Genomic DNA, 22,816 nt, shown 5'->3' with positions numbered 1-22,816 from the left:
TTGGGGCTTGCTGCTTGCATTTGGGCTGGAAGGAGGGAATTTGGCTGTGCAGTTAGTGCAGAGGAGGTGCAGCGCTCTGCCTTCACACCCCGGCTTGCCCCCGTGAGCTTGTGTGCGTGCCCGTGCCTTCAGGTGGGAAGTGTACTGCAGCGTTTCCCTGGAAAACTGCCCAGTACCATAAAGTAAAGCTTTTGGGAGGCTCTGGTGAGCTTAGCTCATCAGCAGATTGTTGGGAGGATAGACCTTAAACCATGAAGAAATTCAAAGAGTGCCTCTTCTCTCCTGTTTGGAAATCTGGAGTTGGCTGTTTTCCAGTGTGCTGTCTTGGGGTTGAAACTTTCCATGCCGCTTCTGTCAGCTCCAGCTTTTGGTGTGAAATTGTGTCCTTTAAAAAAAGGTTGTCTGAAAGAAACAGTGTTGCTTCACCATACTTGGAAGGCAACAGCATCCTGGCTACCGCACCCTGGACCTGCCAGCGCCCTGAGCTCTAACGGTGCCTCAGGGACTGACGGCCCATCAGGAGTGGGCGTGTGGGGGCAGGGTGTGAGGGTGCGCCCTGGATGGGCCCTGGCTCTCTTGCTGGAGGGGAGCCACCAGCTGCCTCCCGGTTGGATGTTGCTGGCACAGCCTCCTTCTGCAGCAGGACATGGGGGATCCTGGGGAAACGTCATGACTTCCTACCTATGAAGTGTTTGCTCCCAGAGCTTCCTCCTTTTGGCATTTTGGCTTCCGGGATTGGTGGCACGTTGTTTTCTGATATACATTCATTATGTAGCACTTGGGGTACAGATGCTTGGCAGTGGCCCAGCAGCGCCGTTGCAAATGGTGGCCTCTCGCAGAGTGTTGGTGTCACCTCAACACTTGACAGCTCTTCCATCTGCTTCCCGTGGTGTGCTGTTATTTTCCTCCTCCTTACCTGAACTTCTTACCCGGACTTCAACTAAGTGCCTTCCTGGTCTCCTGCCCATGCTATGTCATTTGTTCCACTGCTCTGAGTCACTGAGTTGATAGTCCATAGTCCTCAGTCTACTGGTGCTCCCTTGAGCAGTCTTACAGAGGTCTCCAGTATATACATTAGGCAGGGTAGGGTGCACCAGGATCTTTGAGCGCTAGGTGAGCAGCTGGTAAACGTGACTTTTGAATTCTCTCGTATACAATGTGTGTGAAACCACCCCAAAAGCAACCTCCATTGGTGGAGGCAGAAAATCAGACTCAAGATGGACAGCTCAAAGTCAGCTATAGCTTGGAGAAGGTAACCAGCTGTTGAGAGCAATGCATTTTCTTCCTTAGAAATAGGTAAATAAACAAGATAGTTAGACACGTTTATTGGGATAATGTCAAAATATTTTCACCATTATGCAGTTATGCAGTAAACTGAACACCTCTATAAATATGCCTGAGGCTTTTATGCTCTCTTATTTACTCTTTGAAAACTGTATGGCAGTCAGTTATAAAACTACATTTGCAACTAAAGCTGTACAAACAGGGCTGAATTTGGGACTTTGTGATGTGTCTGGAAAAGAAGCCTATGGGAAAGGGAGTTTTGATCCAACTGAAATGGAAAATACACATATTATAAGGAGAAAACAAATCATTTTGAGGCTTGCTTTTTTTTTTTTTTTTTTTTTTCCTGAGAGCAAAATATTTGGTGAGGGTGTTTTCTGCCTAAACACCTCTGAGTGTTTAAAACAGGGCTGAATTCATCGGATGGTCACCAGTACAGTCAGGCATTGCCCGTGAGACTGCAGTTGCCCTGTGAGGAGAGGATGGAGGATTTGGGCTTTTTCAGTCTGGGAGAAGAAACAGCTTTGGTGGGTGATGAGGGGCCTGGAGGCCTCCCAGTACGTGTGAGGAGGTCACGAAGAAGACAGACCCAGACTCTGCACAGTGATGCATGGTCAGAGGACAAGAGACAACAGACAAAAATTGAGAAAGGAGAGATTCAGACTGGATGTAAAGGAAAACTTTTTCACCATTGCCCAGAGAGGTTGTGATGTCTCTGTCCTTGCATGTTTTCAAGAGCTGACTGGTTGAAGACCTGAGCATCCAGGTTTTATCCCATAGCTGACCCTGCTTTGGGCAGAACGTTGGACCAGAGACCTCCTGCGATTCCTTCCAACCTGAATTGTCTTATGATCCTATGAAAAATGGAGTCCAATTTTGAAATAAAAATATCAAAATACATAAAAAAGCACTGGATTTTAATCAAACCTAATTTTTATCAACCTTTTTAATGAAACATATCTTGAGAGAATTCTGTATTCTTGCTACTTCGATTTTTCGACAGAAGAATGAAAGAGATAAGTTGTCAGTTTTTACTATTTTATTTCTCTCTTAGGAGGAGATTAAGTGAACTTTTCCATGTTCTTTGCATTCAGAATTTCAAAATTGACACTGCAGAATAAATATAAGCAAAATTAAGTCCATTAAGCTTTAGGACTGACTTGCTAAAACTTAATGTATTGTTTTAAAGATTGTATACGTTTTCATTGTGACATCTTCCCAATAAACAACCTTCTGTTTTGAGAATTCAACTGATTCTTTACTGAGACAGATTCCAGAAGGAAGGTGAACAGAACATGTGATGTAATGTGGAACTATAAACCCCAAATGTTGTAACCTGCTGTGTCTGTAGAGGTAGAGTGACGTAAACCAACTAATTTTTCTGCCTTGTGGCTCTGATGTGGTTATCCTGATGAATATTGTATTTGTTTTTTGGTTGTTTTGTTATTAGGGAAAAGCTCACAAGTTAGAGTTTCAGATCGCTAAAGCAGGTGGGATGAATTAATGTCTAAGAAGAGAGCAAATAGTTTGGCTAAAATAAAGCCATAAACTTCTGAAGTACCGGAGGCCTGGAACCACTACAAGAGGAGAAAACAGCTAGTGTATTTTGTCAAGAAATAGAGCAGATATTAGCTCAGACTTTATTTCACTAGGATGTGTTAATTGAACAATGTTTACTCTCCTTTCAGGTACTATGATATATCAGGCAGACACTATACTGTTCAAGAAAACCAAATACCGTCAGTAATCTGTCCACACTCTTATGTTCTTCCAGCAATATCAATGTCTACCACCTCATTACCAGCAGCACTTGGAAAGGTAAGAGAAAACCAGATATGTGTGTTTACCTAAAATCATAGAATCATAGAATCATAAAATGGTTTGGGTTGGAAGGGACCTTTAAAGGTCATTTAGTCCAACCCCCCTGCAGTGAGCAGGGACATGTTTAGCTGGATCGGGTTGCTCAGAGCCCCGTCCAACCTGACCTTGAACATTTCCAGGGATGGGGCGTCTACCATCTCTCTGGGCAACCTGTTCCAGTGTTTCACCACCCTCACTGTAAAAAATGTCTTCCTTATATCTAGTCTAAATCTGCCCTGTTTTAGTTTAAAGCCATTACTCCTTGTCCTATCGCAACAGGCCCTGCTAAAAAGATTGCCCCCATCTTACTTGTAGGCCACCTTTAAGTATTGAAAGGCTTAAGTCTTCCTGAAGCCTTCTCTTCTCCAAGCCGAACAACCCCAACTCTCTCAGCCTCTCCTCACAGGGGAGGTGCTTCAGCGCCCTGATCATCTCTGTGGCCTCCTCTGGACTCGCTCCAACAGCTCCATGCCTTTCTTGTGCTGAGGGGTCCAGAGCTGGACACAGTACTCCGGGCGGGGTCTCACCAGAAAAAATAAATATACATACGTATATACACAGACGTACAGTTATCGTAAGAAGATGACTATTCTGAAAACAGAATTTAACACTAGGTATAATTGCAATCTTCCTTTAAAAGACCTGTGTTTGAAGTACTGGATAATTTTCAGATGAATATCATATACGGAAATAAGGAGGGTACATAATGACTATAGCTGGCATGAAGAGCCAACAAAGGAAATGGCTTGAGGAGATCTTCCACATGCTCTCAGACACCATATGGCTTTTTCCTTTTGTTCATAATTTATATATAAGCCAAAATAATAAAGGAACAGCACCTGCACTTTTACAGTTTCTCACTTAACTTGTACTGTTTTCTGTATTTTATTCCAGAGAAGGAGAAAGGGCTATGCATTTGTTTTCTAGTGTTCATTTAGCTCATGTAGTGTTACTCATTTGCTTGGCAGCAGTATTACTGCTTGGAAGCAAGCTAGGGAAAATGCTAATTACTTCTGTTCTAATGTGAGAACTTAATTTCATATTGCAGACAAGGTTGTGCAATGCCATTCTTGTCCTTATCGTAATCTTTCCATGGAGAGAGAAATATTTTTTTTCCACATTAACAAAAGTACATAGCAGGCCAGTAATTGAAAAAGTTGCTTTTTTTCTTGATTGTGGAACTAATATTCGTCTGAATATATTTGATGAGGGCTTAAAATATACTGTCTTTAAAACAAATAAATTTATTGTCAGGTCTTCCCAAGCCAGCAAATCTCGTCTACTAATTTCTATATAAAGCCTTTGGAAAAGACTCATTGGTCTTTAGTTGAATACATAAATAATATAAACCCCAAAACATCCCGTGTGGTCTCATTCAGCATCTTAGTTCTATTGATACTGTAGAAACATACCTACAAAAAGAGCTCAGTTCTTCACAGTTATGAAGCAGCAAAATGGCACAGTACTGTGATGGGGTGACATTTCTATTGCAATAGAGCTAGCTGGGGAATTAACTTTGCAACAGAAAAAATTGCTGTTCACCCTACTGTTGTCTTGGATGGATTTGTATATTAACTCCTTGCAAGGACTTCTAGAAAAGCAAGTAGATGTTTGGGTTTTTTTAAGTGGAAATTTAAGAATGGCAGAATTCACCTGTTATTAGTGAGCTCTGAGTTGGCATTTTGTTCTTCTGGAATAAACTGTTCATACTTACAGCTTAGTTAAACTGCTGGTGTTCCTCTAACCTGGAACCAATCTGTTTGTACTAAGAACATTTAAAAGCCTCTAAATGAAGCAGCTAGAAGAGTATCAGATCAGGCCATGTCATTTTATACTTTGAGGCATAACACAAAGGTCTGATTGTTAGATAAATCATAAAAATCAAGGAAATTGTGTGCAGTGTGTTGGGAGCGTGTGTGTGTGAATTCACCAGTTTCTTCTGTCTTGGGATAATCTGCTAATGTTTCTAATAATATAGATGGTTTATGGGGACTGGGATTTAATGAAGCCCTGCCTTCCCTCAGCATTTCTTGTGGGACAGCAGTAGAAAATGGTGCATGACACAGAATATAAGCTGTTTGCACCACGTTCCTCTCTGTTGCTGTTCTCTCTATGGAAATCTGTTCATAAACCTTTCAAAGGTGAATGTACTAAGTAGAGTCTTGCAGACTAATTTACACAGCCTAATTTGTATTATCCTCTGTTTTTGCCTAATTTAGGTTATTCCCTTCACCTCGGATAATTAAGAGCTGACTCCAGCAATGACTAAAACAGACAAGCTCTCCTGCATTCTTTTATTAATTAAACAGTCTTCCTAAGAAATCTTGATTATCAGCCTCTGGAGCTTGTTAACATTTGGGTTTGTTTTCTGGGGTGGAAAAAAAAAAGTTATCTTATTTTGCTACTTTCCTTTTCCTTTTTGTAGTAGTGATGGTTAAATGATGGAGTTCACTTTCACCTAAATTCCCTTCCACTCTCAGACAGTTCATGCCTACTAGTCAGCAGAAGATCTAAAATAGCCACTCCCTTAATGGCTTTCTTCACCTTCTGAAGAAAAAGCTGTCCCCAGCATATTCCAAGAACTTGTTGGACTGTCTCTGTCTTGTATTTCTTTTCCAACAGAAAAAAAAAAATTAATTCCAAGAAGTAATTAAAGCCGTCAGGTTCTGCACTTTTGGATGCTTCCCTTGCTTGATCAAAAACCAGTCTTCTCTCCACCCCATTAACTAGTGTGTAATAAACCTCTATCATAATATACCCCGTTTTTACCCTTTCATCTTTTTCCAGGATTGTTAACAAATCTTCATCTTACCTATTCCTGTACTTCACAGCAACTGTTCTTGATATACAGTGCAACTTTTGTTTGTCTTTCTTTTTGTTTGATTTTCAAAAATAGTGGTGGTAAACCAGCAGGAAATTAAAAAAATATTTAAAATCACTTGTTTGATGGTCAGTGAGTAAATGTTGTGTTGCCCAAATTATAAGGCAAAAATATTTCCTCTCACTACATCATTTTTTTAGGAAAAAGGTGACATCCTTCTATATCTGTATCGCTTTCTCATCAAATACTTCTGGTGCTGATTCAGATGTACTTCTAGTTCTGTACAATATTTCCACTTTTTTCCCCTTTTGCAAGCATGTCTGGAATTTTTCACTTTTTGTTTTATTGTAAGCTTCTGGTTTGAACAACTGAAATTGTCAGCTATATAACAATGAAAGAGGGATTTTAAAGTGCTCTTATCAAATATATAAATAGGATATGTTTGTTAAATCATAGAGGTAAATAGATTTATGAGAAATTAATGTCATAATAATTTAAATATACGTTTCATTTTCTTGACTCTTCTAGTCCTGTGCCATTTAATGTGCAAAACATTTGTTTAACAAAAATGAAGGTTAGCAGTTTCTCTTTTGGTATTTTGGCAAACAGAAGTTGGGTAGCACACTATTAAATACTAAAAAAAAAACCCCAGAAATGATTTCTAGATGTCAGTTCTGCAAAATACTGCTATTTCCGTATTTCTGAAATTCAGCTTATTGCTTTTCCCAAATAATGCATTTCGTCCCTGGTTACATTTGCAGAATCCAGTTTTGCCCAGTGGAGCTAAATAGGAGTATTTGGTGTCTTTTTTGCAAATGAAAGCAAAATAGCTTGATTTGATTCCTGTTGTTTATATTTAGAATGTCTGTGCAGATCCGCACTGAACATTATTTGAGCTGTCGTATAACCTATACTACATGAAGTAGATAGCTGTGGCTGTAATTTTATGACTTTTTTTTTTTAATGTCTGTAAAATATAAACAATTAATAAAACAATGTGGCCAGTGTGTTCTCACTATGAATGAAGAAACAACTTTGTGACTATTTGATTCATTCCATTCTCTTCAAATAAATAACAATCCCATTTGAGGACCAAATCACAAATTAAATGTATATTTTGCAGTCGTACAGCTTCAGTAGTGACAAAACTCTAATACCAGTTGAGAAGGAGTCCTACCCGTGATAGGGCAAACTCAAATGACCTTGAATTATGTAAAGACAAATAGACTTTAAGCTGAAAGACATTATTCCTGTAAAGAACAATTTCAAATTTAGATTGGTTCTGCTGATCATAAAATGAGTGAATGACAAGAGAGTTCTTAATCCTTCATTATTCCTGCACTGGGAATAATGATCACAAAAAAATCTAGACTTTAAAATTCCATTTCCCCCAGAAAACACGAAATAGGTGTTTTTCTAAGTCATATCTATATGCTCTGATGCTGTCTCTCCTCTTATATTGAGGTGTTGATTAGTCATATTTTCAGACCTATAACCAGGTAGCTGTCCAAAGGTTTCTCAGGATTTTCCATCTAGATAAGAGTTCTCACACCTACTTGCTACCTGAACACAGCCACTGCCTTTCACACAAAGATTCAGTCCTATGACATGAATATTTAACGAAGGAAACTGGGTGGAGTACTTCTTACACCCAGGTGTGGCTGTGGAAGCCCATTTTGATTCTGTGTCAAATTACTGGATTAAATGAGTTTATTCTATCACTGCCTTTGCCATATTCCTGAGACAGCAGATATGCAGATCCCTAATTCCTCTTGCTCTTTTAACTCATCTTTGAAGATGATAGCTCGTCAAGGTCTAGGATATTTTCAGCCTAGGATTCCTCATCTGCTTCTTCAATTTCATTTCTACCTTGCTTAGAGAAATGTTAGCAAGACATCCAGCCCAGGTCCTCTTACTGCTTCTCCTTACAGTGCTTTATTTTCTCAAGAAATAACAAAATGTAAAGTCTATTTGGACTCCCACAGGGTTACAAAATCACCTCCCAGAGTGATGTTTAAACAGTAGAGACAAAGTAGATTATACTGCCATTTGATAAACTTCCAATACTAAGTAAATGAGAAAGCAGGTGAGCCACTTTCCAAAGTAACAGACAACAAAATTACCAGTTTGTGGATAAGTGAGAGGAGCCTGCCCTGAGGAGAACAAGTCTTTGCCTTAAGTTTCATCACAATTTTTTTAGATAAGGCCTTTCAGTGGTTAACCGATCTCCTCCCAAAACTTGAGAAGAGAAGGCATCCTTCTCCAGCTTGGAATCAGAAAGCTAAACAAAACCTTGTAGCCAAAGTCCTATGAAGTGAGTCATGCAGGTACCTAGAATATTTTGCTGGTGTAGGTTTTCTCAATGGAGAAAAAAAAACCCCGACAATTTCAGAGCACTAACCCGCCTTGTGCAAAGACTGAAGGGGAAAAAGGAAGGGGAAATTGTATGACGCTATAGGATTTTTTTCTTTTGAGGTGAAGGGCAGGTATAGCAAGACAGTCACGTAAGAGGGACCTAGGTGGGGCAGAGAGGTGGGCTTATATAGGTCCTCAACTGTTTGGAATAGGTTATAGCTTTCCAGCTAATTAAATGCTGCAGCAGGATGAAGTTTTATTGTATTACCCAGAAAAAAAACCCAGGGTAAAAAGCCTGCTCAGTGCTGTGCTGGACATCTGATTCTTGCCAGAGGTTCTGTCTGCTTAACTAAGTTTATGTTCAACTTTTGTATAAAATAATGTACTTTGAACTCTGAATTTTTTTTTCTCTTCTTCAATGTAACTACTCTGTTCTTTACCAGGTAAAATTACTGTCATTCTTTGTGTGGGAAATATAGCAGGGGTCCCTCAAGTTGGGTTCTAGGCCTCACTGATAGCATGTTTGGTGCAGACAGTTCATTGCTACTGTACGATGCTTCCAGTCATCGCCTTTCCCCAAGCATAACTTTTTTCCCTGAAATAATGGTCGCACTTTCTACCTCGCTCCTGGGCCTAACAAGTTGAATCATTTTCCTTTCATTTTTTCTTTCTTTTCTTTCTTTTTTTTTCTACCAGGAATTCCCCCTTGTTACTAGACAGATAGATTCAAAATCCCTTGATAATCCCCTCAAAAGCCGGCATTCACTCACTCCCTTCCTTTTTGATTAGTCATGCTTGTGCTCACTCCGGTAGGGCTACTTTTTAATCACCTTGCTCCTCAATTGTCATTCCTGCAGAGGAGAGAGTAGCCTCCCATGTTTTAATTTTTAAAGCATAACTTTTAACCTCTTTAAATAGCCAGATCTGCCTATGAGAACCATGTACATGTTATGGCCTCTAGTGCACTAATTTTTGGGAAATCTGGAAAAATATATTTCTTCAGTTTAGATCAATCAAAAAATACAGCAATAGAGATTTTATAGGCTAAAATATATATAGGAATTTTATTTACATGTATATGTATACATGTATACAGATATATATGTATGGATATATATTTAAATGTGTGTATGAATTGAAGAACGTTTGGGGAGTGCTATCCATAAGCCATGGATTTGCGATTGCTGTCCTGATTTATTTGTATGAATTAAAAAGAATAGTATAAAAAGAGAGTGGAAAAATATAAATGTGATGAAGTATGGATCACAGGAGAGCTCTCTGACAACATTCAGAGTAGCTACATTATTCATTGTCTGTATGGCTTCTAATACAGATTTTAATAGGCTGTTATTGTGCTGGCCAGCACAGTAATTCCCTACTGTGGTTTAAAATGTCTAGGAAAACATGAGAATGTTGTAATAGTTTATCTGTTTTATTCTTTTATCCTACCTATGCAATTTGTTCCTATTCTTGGGCTGCAACCATGCTGGGTTTGGGCTAGAAAGTGGTATTAATAGCAGAAGAATACTGAAGTCTTTACTTTGAAATTCAAGAGGGAAGAAAAGAAGAGTGATCAAATTTTCAAACAAACCAGTTGAGTAGGGTGGAGAGATGTGGGAAGGGAAAAAAGAATGCCTCATTTTGTCCTGGCCTGACAAGAGATTTATACACTTAGCAAATATTTAATTTGCTTTGTCCTTTAACCTTTTAAAGTCTTTATAGGATGTTTAGCTATGAATCACGCTATGTTTTGCAATAGTTTGAGATGATTAATACTGAAATTTTCTTTCAGAATTATTTAGTTGATAAATATGCAATTCATAATTAAAAACGCAACGACATCACAACCAGTAAGAAGCAAACACAATTTAAATAGTACTGAAATCATCTTGAAAGCCAGAAAGTACAGAACTGGGACAGAATTTAAATGATGACCATTTAAGTCACAGTGCTGTCTCCCACAAACACTTGTGCTCTGAGAAGCCACTGTATCTTAAATTACTTGTCCACAGTGTTTGTAGAGTAGTGTCATAAACCAGTAACCTGAAATGATATGGTAAAATATTAAAACTGCCAAAGTACAGGGGGAATTAACTTGAAGATAGCTTCTATCGAAGCGCTTTCCATTGAGAGAATATTTAAGAGCATGGTCTACAGAGACACAATGGCGGCGTGGACTGTCATAAGTATATTTGACGGGAAGGGATGCTCAGAATCATGGAAACAAAGCAAAACTGGCCCCAGCACGTACAGATGGTCTTTGTGTAATACCACCTGCTAGCAAGGACCCACACGTAGGTCAGCTCTTCCTAAAGAACAGTATTAAATAACAGCAGAGGTCTGAACTACATTTTTGTTAATTCTTTCAGTTTTAATAACTTACGGTGCTGTCTTTTAATATAAATATATCTCAACATTGATACTAAAAACTATAAAAGTAGCAGAGCCCCTGTACAAGCAGTTTACTTTTAATAGCACATGGGTACTGTTGTACCTGTAGGAATCCTGAATCAGGGCACTGGGACAGCCATCCGTAGTTCTAAGTCACCATTGGTGATGCTTCTTGAGTGGACAGATCTTAAATACCATGTCTGCTTTAAAGAAAAAAAAACAAACCCAAAAATAATCGTGAGATGAACTTGTGTACATCAAGCACTTTTGCTTTTGGGCTGCAACTATTGTATGTCCATTCCTTTATCTGTAACTGTTCTTTGTCAAGGCCTTGACAGGAGGAGGGAGCAGGGACAAGAGGGATACCAGAGAGGAGAGACTGAAAAGATTGCAGCAAAGCAAGCCAGAACACCAAAGCAAGAACAATTAATCATTTATAGATTAAATTCACAGCAGATAGGAAAGAAAGGAAACAAAAAAAATGTAAGTAGGAGTGTTCAGAAGATAGAATAAGCTGGTTTTGCCATTTAAGTGCTTTCAGTTACCTAGCATCTGGTTTATGCTTTTCTAGGACTCTACTGTAAGTCTGGTTTGTTTTATGTCTCTGGTTAAAGAACTACAATTCTGGTAATAGCATCCCCAGAAGAGTAACCCATTCATACTAGAATTTTCTTTCTAACATGATTTATCTGAGGCACACAAAAAAATTAAGAATTCCTGAGTTACGAGTATCCATCATGATACATTCCTTTGGTTAAGCATCATTCTGCCCAGATTTCCCAGCAAGCACCCATAGCATTGCAGCAGAGATGCTCTGGATACAAAACTAGGATTCTTTCATAGAAGAAGATGCCAGGTGCCCTCAATTCAACCACATTTGTTAATAATGTAGACAGAAGAATCCAGAAGCTAGTTATACATACACAGTCATACTTACTGCGCAAGCAGAGACCAAAATTCTGAGAAGTCCCAATGTCAAAAAGCTTGGACATCAGGTCCGCTATGAAACTAACTGATTAATATGATTTGGCTTTGTAACACAGCTCACTAAAGACCTGCTCATACTTTTATCTTCCAAAAAGTCTGGAAATTTATGGCTAATTACAGCACAAGAGAGGTTCTCAGCTAACCATGACAGAACCTCTCTGGGTATTGCTCAACAAAATTACTTCTCTGCTTAATAAAATACCATTCTGCTGACTAGACTGATGGCATCATTGCAATTTCCTTGTTGGTCCACTTTTTTCCATATTCACAGCTCATTATTCCTCTTATCCCCATTTGAACCACAAATTCATTTCAGTATTAACTTAAACAGGTTTTCATTTTGCTATTTCCAACCTGGCTGAAGACGCAACTCTCTTACTTCCTAAAAATAATGTCTGGGTTATGTCCAGTTCTTATGGCTGGTTCAGAAAGACCTTGAAAACATTTTTCTTGTATTTCTGCTGCTTCTTGGTGAGGAGTTTAGCAGAAGAGCATTTAAGTTGTGGTTGAATGCAGGTGTACAGGACTACAGCTGAAAGATAACATGGGCCTTAGAGAACTGCAAAAGACAGGAGGAAAGATGGCATGGAGTTACTTAGCATTTTCATAGAAGAAACATAGCTCCTGGAATATTTGTGCAAGAGGCATCTGTCTAACACCTTGACATTCAAGATCGCAATGGATGTACTGAGGCAAGAAGGTTCCCTCCACCCCTTTAGAATATAAATAAATTTAAAGGCGGTGTAGGAATACCAATAAATTCTTACTCTGATAGACATCTTTCAAGTACTCACAAAGTTTATTGAGGAGATTGTTGGGGTATTTTATGTGCAGTTTAAAAAAAACCCCAAACTGTAGCATGTATCAGACAGCTTACATTTATTCACTCTTGGCTGGCAACTTAAGACAAATGTTGTTTGGAGAACTCTCCTTCCAAGCAGTTCAACACATCCGCCTTGATGCAGGAGAATTCTAAAAAGGCAATATCCAACTTTACATTGGACTTGCATCCTGCATAATCTTCATGTTGAGCTATGTTTGGAATTGAGTTTCATCTTAGTTATTGCATGCTCCATGTAATACTGTGAACAAATTTAGAGGATGCAATGGTTGAAACTGTTTCTGTTTGAAAGGGTTAGTGACAGCTTAAAATCCAGTCACGTGAACAGTGATCCAAGGTGTGTGATAGTGCTGAGGTCTTCAGGGCTGGATTGCTGAATACTCTACAGTCCCCCAAGCAGTGACAAAATAAAAGGTCTATGAAACTGGCACAGTACTGTGCCATGCAGGAGTGAGATAATGTGGATGGCCACATACTCAGCGTGGCATTGCCCAGGGAAGGCAACGAGTCGTTTGTGCATTGCAAAGCATTAAGGAGGTCTGTTGTCAATGATCAAGCATGGACAGTATGTAATGAGTGACATGGGAGCGTACACCAGGCAGTCCAGTGTTATCAGTGGCCATCCTGTATCTGCCCCACCTTTATGTATCACCATGCCAAACAGCTAGCTACATAGCATTTCAACATTTCACTGGTGTTGCTCATGCTTACTGTGTAACCCTTTCCCAGGATGACACCAGGCACTTCACTGCACCTTCCCAAAGGGCATACCCCTCCCTTCTCTTTCCCTTGGTGAGTACAGTCCTGGGAAGTTGCTCTTTGAATCACCAGGGGTTTGTTTCTGGCCTCCGCGCTGGGCTGCTGTTCAGTGATCTGTGTGGAGAGCTGTAGACTCTTTTGCATCATGCTTTTCTTGTACCACTTCCACACTTGTGCAACGCGTTGGAATGGTTTTCAGGACCTTGGCAGCTAGCTGTGCTCTCTCCTTGGGTGTGACCCTATTTCCATTTTGCCATGCTACGTGACCAGGTGGCTCAGCATATGCACAGTACACCTGTGCACCCTCAGATCTGAGAAGGTTGCGACACAAAGCTTAAAGCTTTCAGTAATAGTTCATTCCTCCTGACCAGGCTTTTGACACTTTATATGCTATATAATGCATATGACAATCAGGAATGTGTGTGTATATATACATGTATGTTTAATTTATTGCTCTGCAGTTCCAGCTGCAGTATAATAATGGGTTTGCAAAGGGTAGTCATGAAAAACTTCATTTTTCTGGTTTTACTCTCTTGAGAACTAAATTATAGTGAATAGGCTGGAATGCTCCTTCACTTATCCCCTTAAAACAAGCACTCAAACTGCCATGGCTCAAGATCTGCAAAAGCAAAGGGTGATCCACTGTAATAAAGAATTGCCTGAACTGCTGTTTGAGTTAAGATTTAGAGATTCTAAAAGAAAACTAGCATTCCTACAAACTAGCGTTCTTCATATAATTTTCAGAATCACAGTGGGTAACATTTCAGCAGATAAGTTTTGAGTTTGTTGTGGTTGCAAACAGTATCTAAAGATTTAAATAGAATATAATGTTTTGTTCTACAAACGTTGCTTTTTTTATAATGAAACTTGGCATCATAATTTCCTCTAAATTATACCTTATGACATGCAAATAAAAAATACAGCCTCTTTTCCTCTCCCATCTTTACAATTCCCCTCACCCACTTTTTTTAATTTCATTTTACCAATTTGGTTTCTAGGGTGTATTTGCTGAGAAAGAGAATAATTGTCTAGGAGGTACAGACAGTTTGTGAGGGTTTTTTTCTAAGCGGCCGCCCAGCGAAACAGAAGCTCACCCTGCTTGTGCTGGCTGCTGTTCAGAGCCCTGTGCACAGCTGGGAAACTGAAGAGACTTGTCAGGCTCATCATGTGGCTGGCTGGGAAAGCCTGAGTTGCAGCAGAGACAAAAGGTGGAGTCACTTGCAGACAAAAAGGGTGGGTAGCTAGAGGGAAACCATACAGAGTAGCAGAGATTTGTCTTCCCACCCCCTTCCTGCCAGGTGCCAAGAAGGTGTGGGAGGGAAGCGGTAGAGTAGGAACAGGAGAGAAGACACACACCTGCCTTCTATGTACAGGAAGCACTTGTTGTCTACCAGCTTTTAATGGTAGACAACCAGCTCTCTCCTGTATTCTCAAGCACTGACAAATAATGGGAGTAATTAGCTTATGCAAAGTGGTCCCCAAGAGTTGCTAATGGAGTATTTTTGCCATATTGTATTTCCAATGGATCTAAAATAGTTTGAGCCCACTAGAACTGTTGTAGTTAAAGCTGTGTTTGGGTAATCATGATGCTTTTAAGGGTTAGCTTTAAAAGTACCTTTGCAATGTCTCTTGTTCTAAGCCACAGACACCAAAGCCAATCCTAGAGTATGTTGGATTGGCCTATGCCCAAACTAACGTCTTATTCAGAAATTCAAGTGCAGAATCAATAATCCTGGTATTACTGAACAGTATAGCTTCATCCAGCTTGATCCAGTTCCCAGTTGCATTGTTGTTAATCAACAAAAAATATTTTTAGAGGTAAGACCTGAATTTTTTTTTTTTAAGAATACCAGGTCAGAATTTGAACTTTCATCCAATTACCCACTAGTAATACTAATGAGATTTAAATACTGTTGTAGTTATACCTCTTAGCAGCTAACATTTAGTAGTTTGGGTGCACAGTAGCATAATGCAACATGTCTGTAATAATGTATCTGTAATAGCAGGAAAATACACATCTCCGTTTTTCTTCTGAAGTAATAATGTATCTGTTTTCTGGACAGACACACAGTGTTTGTTTTATTGTTTTATATACTAATTAGTTCTGTTTGGAACCTAAAATAAACACACCTAAGTATATAAATGCACTTCATTAAAACATTTTCTTTTAGAAGTTTCTCTTGGTTAATGGTGAATATTAGGCGATACTGATGTAACCGTGAGATTAAGAGCAACGAGTTTGCAGGACTATTCCACTTGATTTAATTTTTGCTCACTGCACTGCAGGGAACCAGTGGATCTTGAGTCATCCCTATCTTCTCTGTACTGGTTTTATAAAGTTTATTCTAATTAATAATAAGGCAATTCTCTGTAATAATTATTATAACAATTAGTTTGAGGGAAATCTGGGAACACTTATTTAGAATAAATGCTAAATTGTAACATTGTAATTCAAATGTAAAATGAGATGTCCAGCCATTTTTATAAAGTCAGGATAAGGTCTTTTAGTAATAATAGTTCCTTGTACTTAATACTCTTTATCTGTACATGGGGAAAAATCTGTACATCAAAGTTATCAAGGGATATAAACACTTCATACATCTTACAAAAGGGCTCTTTGAAGCACATAGACTATCAAGCCCAAATTTTCCAAAGCAGCTGCTACGTTGGGTGCCTTCATATTGGGGGGTTGACTTGAGACACATTTCAGTTGAAAGGTTCTGTTTGTTTAAAGATACCAAACGGTACCCTGGCCTAATGTGTAACAGAAGTTACATTGCACCATTTTTATCTATTTAATGAGAACTTCCATGGAGAAGAGAGATTCTATTAATTTCATATTTAAATACACTTTGATTAAATATTGTCATTTTTCATCCTAGTAAATGGTTTTCAGAGTCATAAACATACAGTAATTTTTTCCTGTTTCAGGACCATCACATCAGCTTCCCAAAGCAAGCATGGCAAACATGCAGTTCACTTTGTTGTTTATGAAGTTTGGCTTTGGTCAGATTAGCAGTCCAATTTGCAGCTTGTCTGCCGGCTTCATTCTTTTGCAGTTTTACAGCCTCACATTAACAACACGGTGCTCAGAAGGGTGGCTTTCTGCCTCTTGCCCTGTAAGCCTGTGACAGCCTGTCTTCTACTGTGCCTGACCTGGGGAAAGTCCTTGTGTTGATAACAAAAGGCTTTTAGTTTTCCATTTATAGTTTCAGACTATCATCTGCTTTACCCAATGAAAAGAACCCCAGTTTTCTAAATTTCAAATGACATAACAAGTTACTTTTGGGTATCTAGAGCTAGAGCCAATGAAGGACTAAAACACTTAGGTGCTTTAGTTAGTTAAACTAACCCATAGGCATTTTTTCCCTAGACTGAATTAAAACCGCAGGTAAGGACCTAGGTTTCCTACCTGGTGCAAACAGAGACTGAGACAATTTATATCCTTCATCTGCTGAGCGCTGAGAGCTAGCTAACAAGAAAGACTGGGCGCAGGAGCCTTTTAGAAATCCTGCCTTGCTCTTGAGCTATGTGCAGAACCATGTGGAGATGCCCAAGCTAGCCCAGGAGGAGCCAGCTCAGTTAGCCAGCACAGAGTAGCCACATCAGTGCTGTGTTTGGCAATGGCTAGTAATGTGTGTAGCTCCTTAGGATTATTTCCTCTTTGTCCCATAATCATTTAGTATAAAAATGTATAAACAGTCTTGAGGAGACAGATTACAGTATCTGGAATGAGATCGAAGGATTACAATGAGTCTGGCAGTTTTAATACAATTTCCACATTTTGATTTCAAAGGTGTTTTCAGTGTGCATAATTTCTCTTCTGGGAATATATATCGGTTTTACTGTATCTAAGCGCTTGCCGAAGGAATACATTCAGATTGCTACTTAAAATGCTTTTTCTTAGATGAGAACAATGCAGAATGGAAAACATACAGTCTTTGTCATAGTACCTGATTTTGGATTGCTCTGGGAATTTAGTGATGCTTTTATGAAATTCTTGCATGTGCTCTGAAATGCTGCAAGACTTTTTCAAATGTCGTGTACTTTAAAGACTGTGGAGGTCCTGTTGACAACAGTTTTGTGTGAAAGCAGGAAGAGGAGATCAAGACTGATGGTGCCTAAGAAAGAGCTGATTTCCAGAGATTTATAGCTTACGTCTTACTTAGATCTGCAGCAAAAGAATCCTATTTCCTATCTGCAGAAATGATACATAAATACTCAATATAAAAGGAATTGGGAAGTGTGATCGTGAGCTACAGATCTAAATTAGACAACTTAGGTTAAATCTGTACTTATCAATATACACCATTTAGGGTTAGTGACAGGACACTGTACGGTCTCACAAAACAGAAGAGACACTGACAAACCTAGAAGAAAGTAGTAAATGCAAAACCACTTATGTAACAGATTCGTTATTATTCTGAATTGCATTCAGAATTGAAAAAAAGGAAAGGGGCTAGATTTATGAGTTGTAGCTTCTGGTTAGGGAGACCTAAAAGACTTCCAAGCTCCTCTCTTCCCCTCCCTTTTGTCATTTATCCTCTGTTGCTCAACAGAAACAGTACTTTCAAGTTCCTGTCTGTTGGAACAAAACACAGATAATACATGTTTATTTTCAGTCTTTACTTCAAAAGAGGTGATGTCTCGCTGAATCTTTACACTGAGTAGATTATCTAATGATACAGCTCTGACCCAGCATCAAGACTCGGATTCCTGAGAGCAAAGATGTAAGGCTAGCTCATATGAAACTTTCTCACTTTCTCTTACACTGAAACACAAAGAGTTACAAGTACAATAATTTATGTTAATGCTATTTTTTGCATACAATTTTATTTCTGGAAGTCTCCCAAGTTCAGGAGAGTTTAAATATTCTCTCAGTTCTTCGGTGTTGAATGATCCCTGCTCCTACTTTTGGTGCTGCTTGTCTTCTGCTTTTTCAAATCCCTTTTTAGTATCATTTTTCCACAAGTCGCTAGAAAAATACAGCTTTAATGTACCAACTCAGGAAACCGAAGAACCAAGGGTGCCTGCTTAAATCAATCTCTTGCTGAATAAAGGCATGAGTGATTTTCTTTCTTTAGTCATCTTAAATGTGGATCAGAAAACAGTAATTGAGTTTGTGAGAACCAACGTGTGTGGTATATTTTTTCCTACTGTTGCATATCTATGTTCCAGTATTGCATCTTAATTAATGCACGTAAGGCATTTGCCCAACACTAACTTCACAGTTCTTTGCAACAGGTTCTCTACTTCTGTAGAGGTGCTTACTGAAGGACTTGCTTGCCACCCTTCCGCAGCTCTTTCTCCTATCCTCTAATTGAGTCCCTTTCATAGTTATAATTTGTCTGCCAAATGACTTATCAGTTGGAAAGGCTCAAGTCAGATACTACTTCCTTTTTTGCTTGTTTTTAACTGAGTGCTGCCAGAAGAAAGAAGGGGTTAAAGCGTGGGAGGATTGCTAAGAAAAAGGGTTTGGTTAGTGACACACAGGACTGCATCTCACACACCATAGTTTGTTTATTCTTCTGTAAACAGCAAAAAGAATTATCATCATCATGGTAAGGCAAACAGCACTCTTTTTTTTCCCCCTCTTTAAACCCCACTAGAAATCTTTGAGTTAATACATGATTGATTTTTTAAAATCATAAACTCAGCTGGTCTCCATTAGTTTTATAGAGTGTCTCTTTAACTGACAGATGCTGTTGACAGAAGGGGAGGGGGTAAAGATTTTAGTATATGGAAATACCTAGCTCTGGGGAAGAGGAGATGGGAGCAGGCATGCCTTTCTGACATGCCTGTTCTTTTTTATCAACCTCCTTTCCTAAATAGTTGTGTAAGGATCTGTTCAATTTTATTTATGCTTCTTTGTCTTTCCTGTGCTTTTTCGAAACATTTCTATTTATTTGACTTTCCACGATTTGCTTCTTTCAGTTTTGCTGGGGGTTTTGGATGCATCTAGTATCTAAATCTCTGCGTTTGGCACCTAAGAAGTAATACGGGATTTATACTTATATCCATGCTTCTTGAAGTGATTATGTCCTTTCAAAAAATCAGTTAAACATGCAGGCTTAGTATTCTCATTAGTCTATATGCTGCTGCAAAATGGTCAATTTTCAGTCTACCTTTGAACTAAAAATTTAGTTTTACAATGAAAAAATAAACTGAAAGCCAATTGGTCCTGTTCTCTTGCAGACATGAACTGCTTTGCTAAAATATCCTGATGTAGTAGAAAATAGAAATAGTTTGTGGAAAAATAGGACTATTAAGAAAACTTATGTTTGTTTCACTTCACTCTGCTCAACAGTCTCACATTCATAGCTCCTTGGTTTTTCAGGTAAGTTCCCCAATCTAGATCACTACATTCCCTGTATACAGAGAGCAGGTAGAGCTGAAATTGTTTAAAATCCAGCTATTGCTGTTTATACCCTCTTTAACTGTAGCAGGCAAAGAGCTGGAAGAGGCAGGGAGTAAATTCCATGCTAGAGTAGACTTGTTAAATGTAAAGCGTATTTCTTTCTCTGCCTCTGAAGAGGACACTGTTAACCTGGAATCCGATATATTTAAAATAAATGCTGAAAGAATTTAATATATATATGCCAAACTCTTGGTATTTGGAAGAAGGCAGTGTGTGGGTTAAAATAACATAAGTTGTACTTTTCGTAACAGTAACCCCTCTTTTTTGGCTTTGTGAAGGGTCAGCATAAACAAGGAAAAATAATTATAGTGAACTGAAGTAATTCAAATCTAGTTGACTGACAGCAAGGTAACTGATTAAGTTTAGAAATCGTTTGGGTTAACTTGAAATATAATTGATTTTTTTCCCTCAGTTAATCACAAAAAAAAATTGTTTCAGGTCAAAAGTTTTGTTAAGTATAATTTTCCCCCCATGCCTTTAAGATGAGAACTCCAGCAATCGCAGCACACCTTTATTTCCATCTACAACTCCCTCTCTCTCTCTGCCAGTAGTTAGGGCACTCACCTGTAGGAGAGCGGTATGAAATCTCTCTGTAGGACTTGGAACAGGGACTCAAGCGGGTCTTGTGCTTCTCAGACTTTTCTCTCTTAGCTTTGGTTTGAACATCCTTCCTTCTAGTTTTCCTGCTACTTACAGCACATTGTGCCAGCAATACTCCAGGTGAATTTTCAGCCTAACAAAGCCTGGCACTGCTAGTGTTGAAAATTTGAGTCTCGGTCGCTGCAGAATGCTAGAGCCTCAAGAGTGGTAGTTTATTTATTTAAATGTTTTTGGCTAATGCACTTTTTTGGGATATCACGTGACTGCTAGAACTCTGAGGCTTTCTGTTTCTCATGGTTCTGAGAATTACAATACTGTGATTTAAAGGTATCCAAACTTACTGATGTTCCAGTAATGTAGAAGGGTTCTACATTATTAGAATTGTTGAAGATAGAAGGGTCTCAGAGGTTTTCATGATACTTGAAATCCAGTTATTTATGACTTTCTAGTGAATGATAAAGCTCAAACTTACTCTTCACTAAATATTGTTTGTTGCTTTTTTTCCCCTCTGAAGGTGAATATAGCTAGCAAATAAATGTTTAAATTACAGAACTGTCCACAAGTTAGTTACAAGTTAGTTACTAGTTACTACAAAGTTGCTAATGACTAGTAAAAATACTACTTTTTTGTATAATGTGTGCTCTAAGAAGTGTTTTTAGTCATGTTCAGCTGACTCAGATGAACTGATCTAAGAAAATAACATCCAATTGATCCCTTGAGACACAGCCTGAAGTTCTGATTCAACAAATCACAGTAGCTTATGCTTTCTCTCCACTGGAGACCAGCAAAGCACATGTTTAATTACACTGTGAAATTAGGGGTTTGGCTGTGGCAACTTACATTAGCTAATGAGAAAAAAACCCAGCCAGAAACAGAGGAAATATTTTAATGCTAACATAAACAAGTATGAATATAAATACAAACAAGATTTACATTTCTTTGTTAAGAAGGAGGCATTTTGCTTTCAGATTAGAGCACTGCTTTAAAGATGCATGCAGTGCACTTGAAACGGCTTCCTCCGTGCTGTCCGAGGAATGGATAGGCAAGTCCTCTGGTTTTTTTATAGTTGCCAATGCCTTTGATCAAAGATTTCTGAAACGGCTGATGTCTCAAGGGTAAGAATGCTTGAGCAGAAACACATTGAAGAAGCCCGATCTGCAGAACAAGGATACTTCTTGCCTTCTGAAAAATCAAACACTTCAGTGCTGTGCTCTGGAAATCAAGCATTCCTCTGCTGTGCTCTGTCAGGTTGGGCCCCTCTTTGGAGCCTCTGAGAAGCTCGCTCTCTGTGCCCTCTTGCACTGGCAATACTGGCTCACCTACATTTATCTGAGTTAAAATACAAGCTCTTCAGGGCAAGTACCTGGCCTTTTATGTGTTTTGAAAGAGCTGGATATAATTAAGATACTTTGTATGAAGAAATTACTTCAAAACAGTTTACATAGGGCAGCTATTTCAAGATCAAGAAAAAATCTTTAGCCTCGTTCCCTGAGGAAACAAGGCTTATGTGACTGGACTGGCTGGCTGTCCCTCCTCCCTTCCATCCAATACCTTTTGAACTTGTTGGACAGTTTAAACTGCGTTTGAAAGGGGGAGACGTCTCAAAGATAATTAAGTTCCCATGGCCTTTATGAAAATCAGCTGCTGGGAAGAGAGAAATCCAGATCCACAGTTCAAATAAATAACTAATTTTTTCCAAGCATAATCTTGCAAACCCAAAGCTTGACTGCAAGTCTAGTAGTGACTGTTAGGTTGATAATGTAATCCCAACTAATTTAGAGGACTGACAGCTATTATGCATCCAAATATTAATATGCAGATTGACACCATAATGAAATTAAATTTCCCCTGTTTTGGTGTTTCACTGGTTTTTAATAGGAACAACATAAGCATCCTCCTTGAACTTGTAGTTATTATGAATTTTCAGAGAAATTAGTGTAACTCGTTGCTTATTGGCTTGCTTTAAGTGTTCCTGAAAATGTTGTATTTTTACTTTTTTTTAGCTAGCAATATTCATTAGTCTCCTTATCCCTTCCCTATTTAATAAGTTAGTACTGGCAATACATACATAGAATCAAGAAATTAGATAGTAATTGGGCTGCATTACTCATGATAGTTGCATCTGATAGGGAAATTTATAGTTGTTTTTGTTATCAGTAAAGCACTTTGACTGTCTGAGCTGTATGAACTAGACACAGCCCTCAGTGTTGCTTTTTATGTAATTGTTTTGGTTCTACTGGTTGAAAGACATTGGCGAAGGGAGGGGAAAAACAGACATCAAATGTTCTCATTTGCAGATTATTTCACTATTTCTAAAAAAAAAACAACCCAACAACCCAAACACTTAAGCTCAAGGTCATGATCATAGACTTGCCTATTTGAAAGCTGCTGGGGGAAGATCACTATGTGTGCAGACACAGGACTTCATTGGTGGTACAGGTGCTTATCAGCTGTAGAAGCAACACTCGTTAAGAAAGGCAGGCAAAGGCAAGGGTTCCCG

At 38.7% G+C, this 22,816-nt stretch overlaps 1 protein-coding gene across 1 annotated transcript in view; it reads left to right on the top strand.

Annotated features, from left to right (window-relative positions):
• Window positions 1-22,816, top strand: part of CRYBG1 (crystallin beta-gamma domain containing 1) — a 101,140-nt gene that overhangs the window by 30,800 nt on the left and 47,524 nt on the right. The window contains exon 2 of the mRNA XM_086461330.1: window positions 2,973-3,102. Within this exon, the coding sequence (XP_086317456.1) occupies window positions 2,973-3,102 (130 nt within the window). The remainder of the gene's footprint in view (window positions 1-2,972; window positions 3,103-22,816) is intronic.

Source organism: Leptosomus discolor, chromosome 2 (genome assembly GCF_034619465.1).
Source record: "Leptosomus discolor isolate bLepDis1 chromosome 2, bLepDis1.hap2, whole genome shotgun sequence".
NCBI lineage: Eukaryota > Metazoa > Chordata > Aves > Leptosomiformes > Leptosomidae > Leptosomus > Leptosomus discolor.
This window is presented reverse-complemented; position numbering and strand designations above follow the sequence as displayed.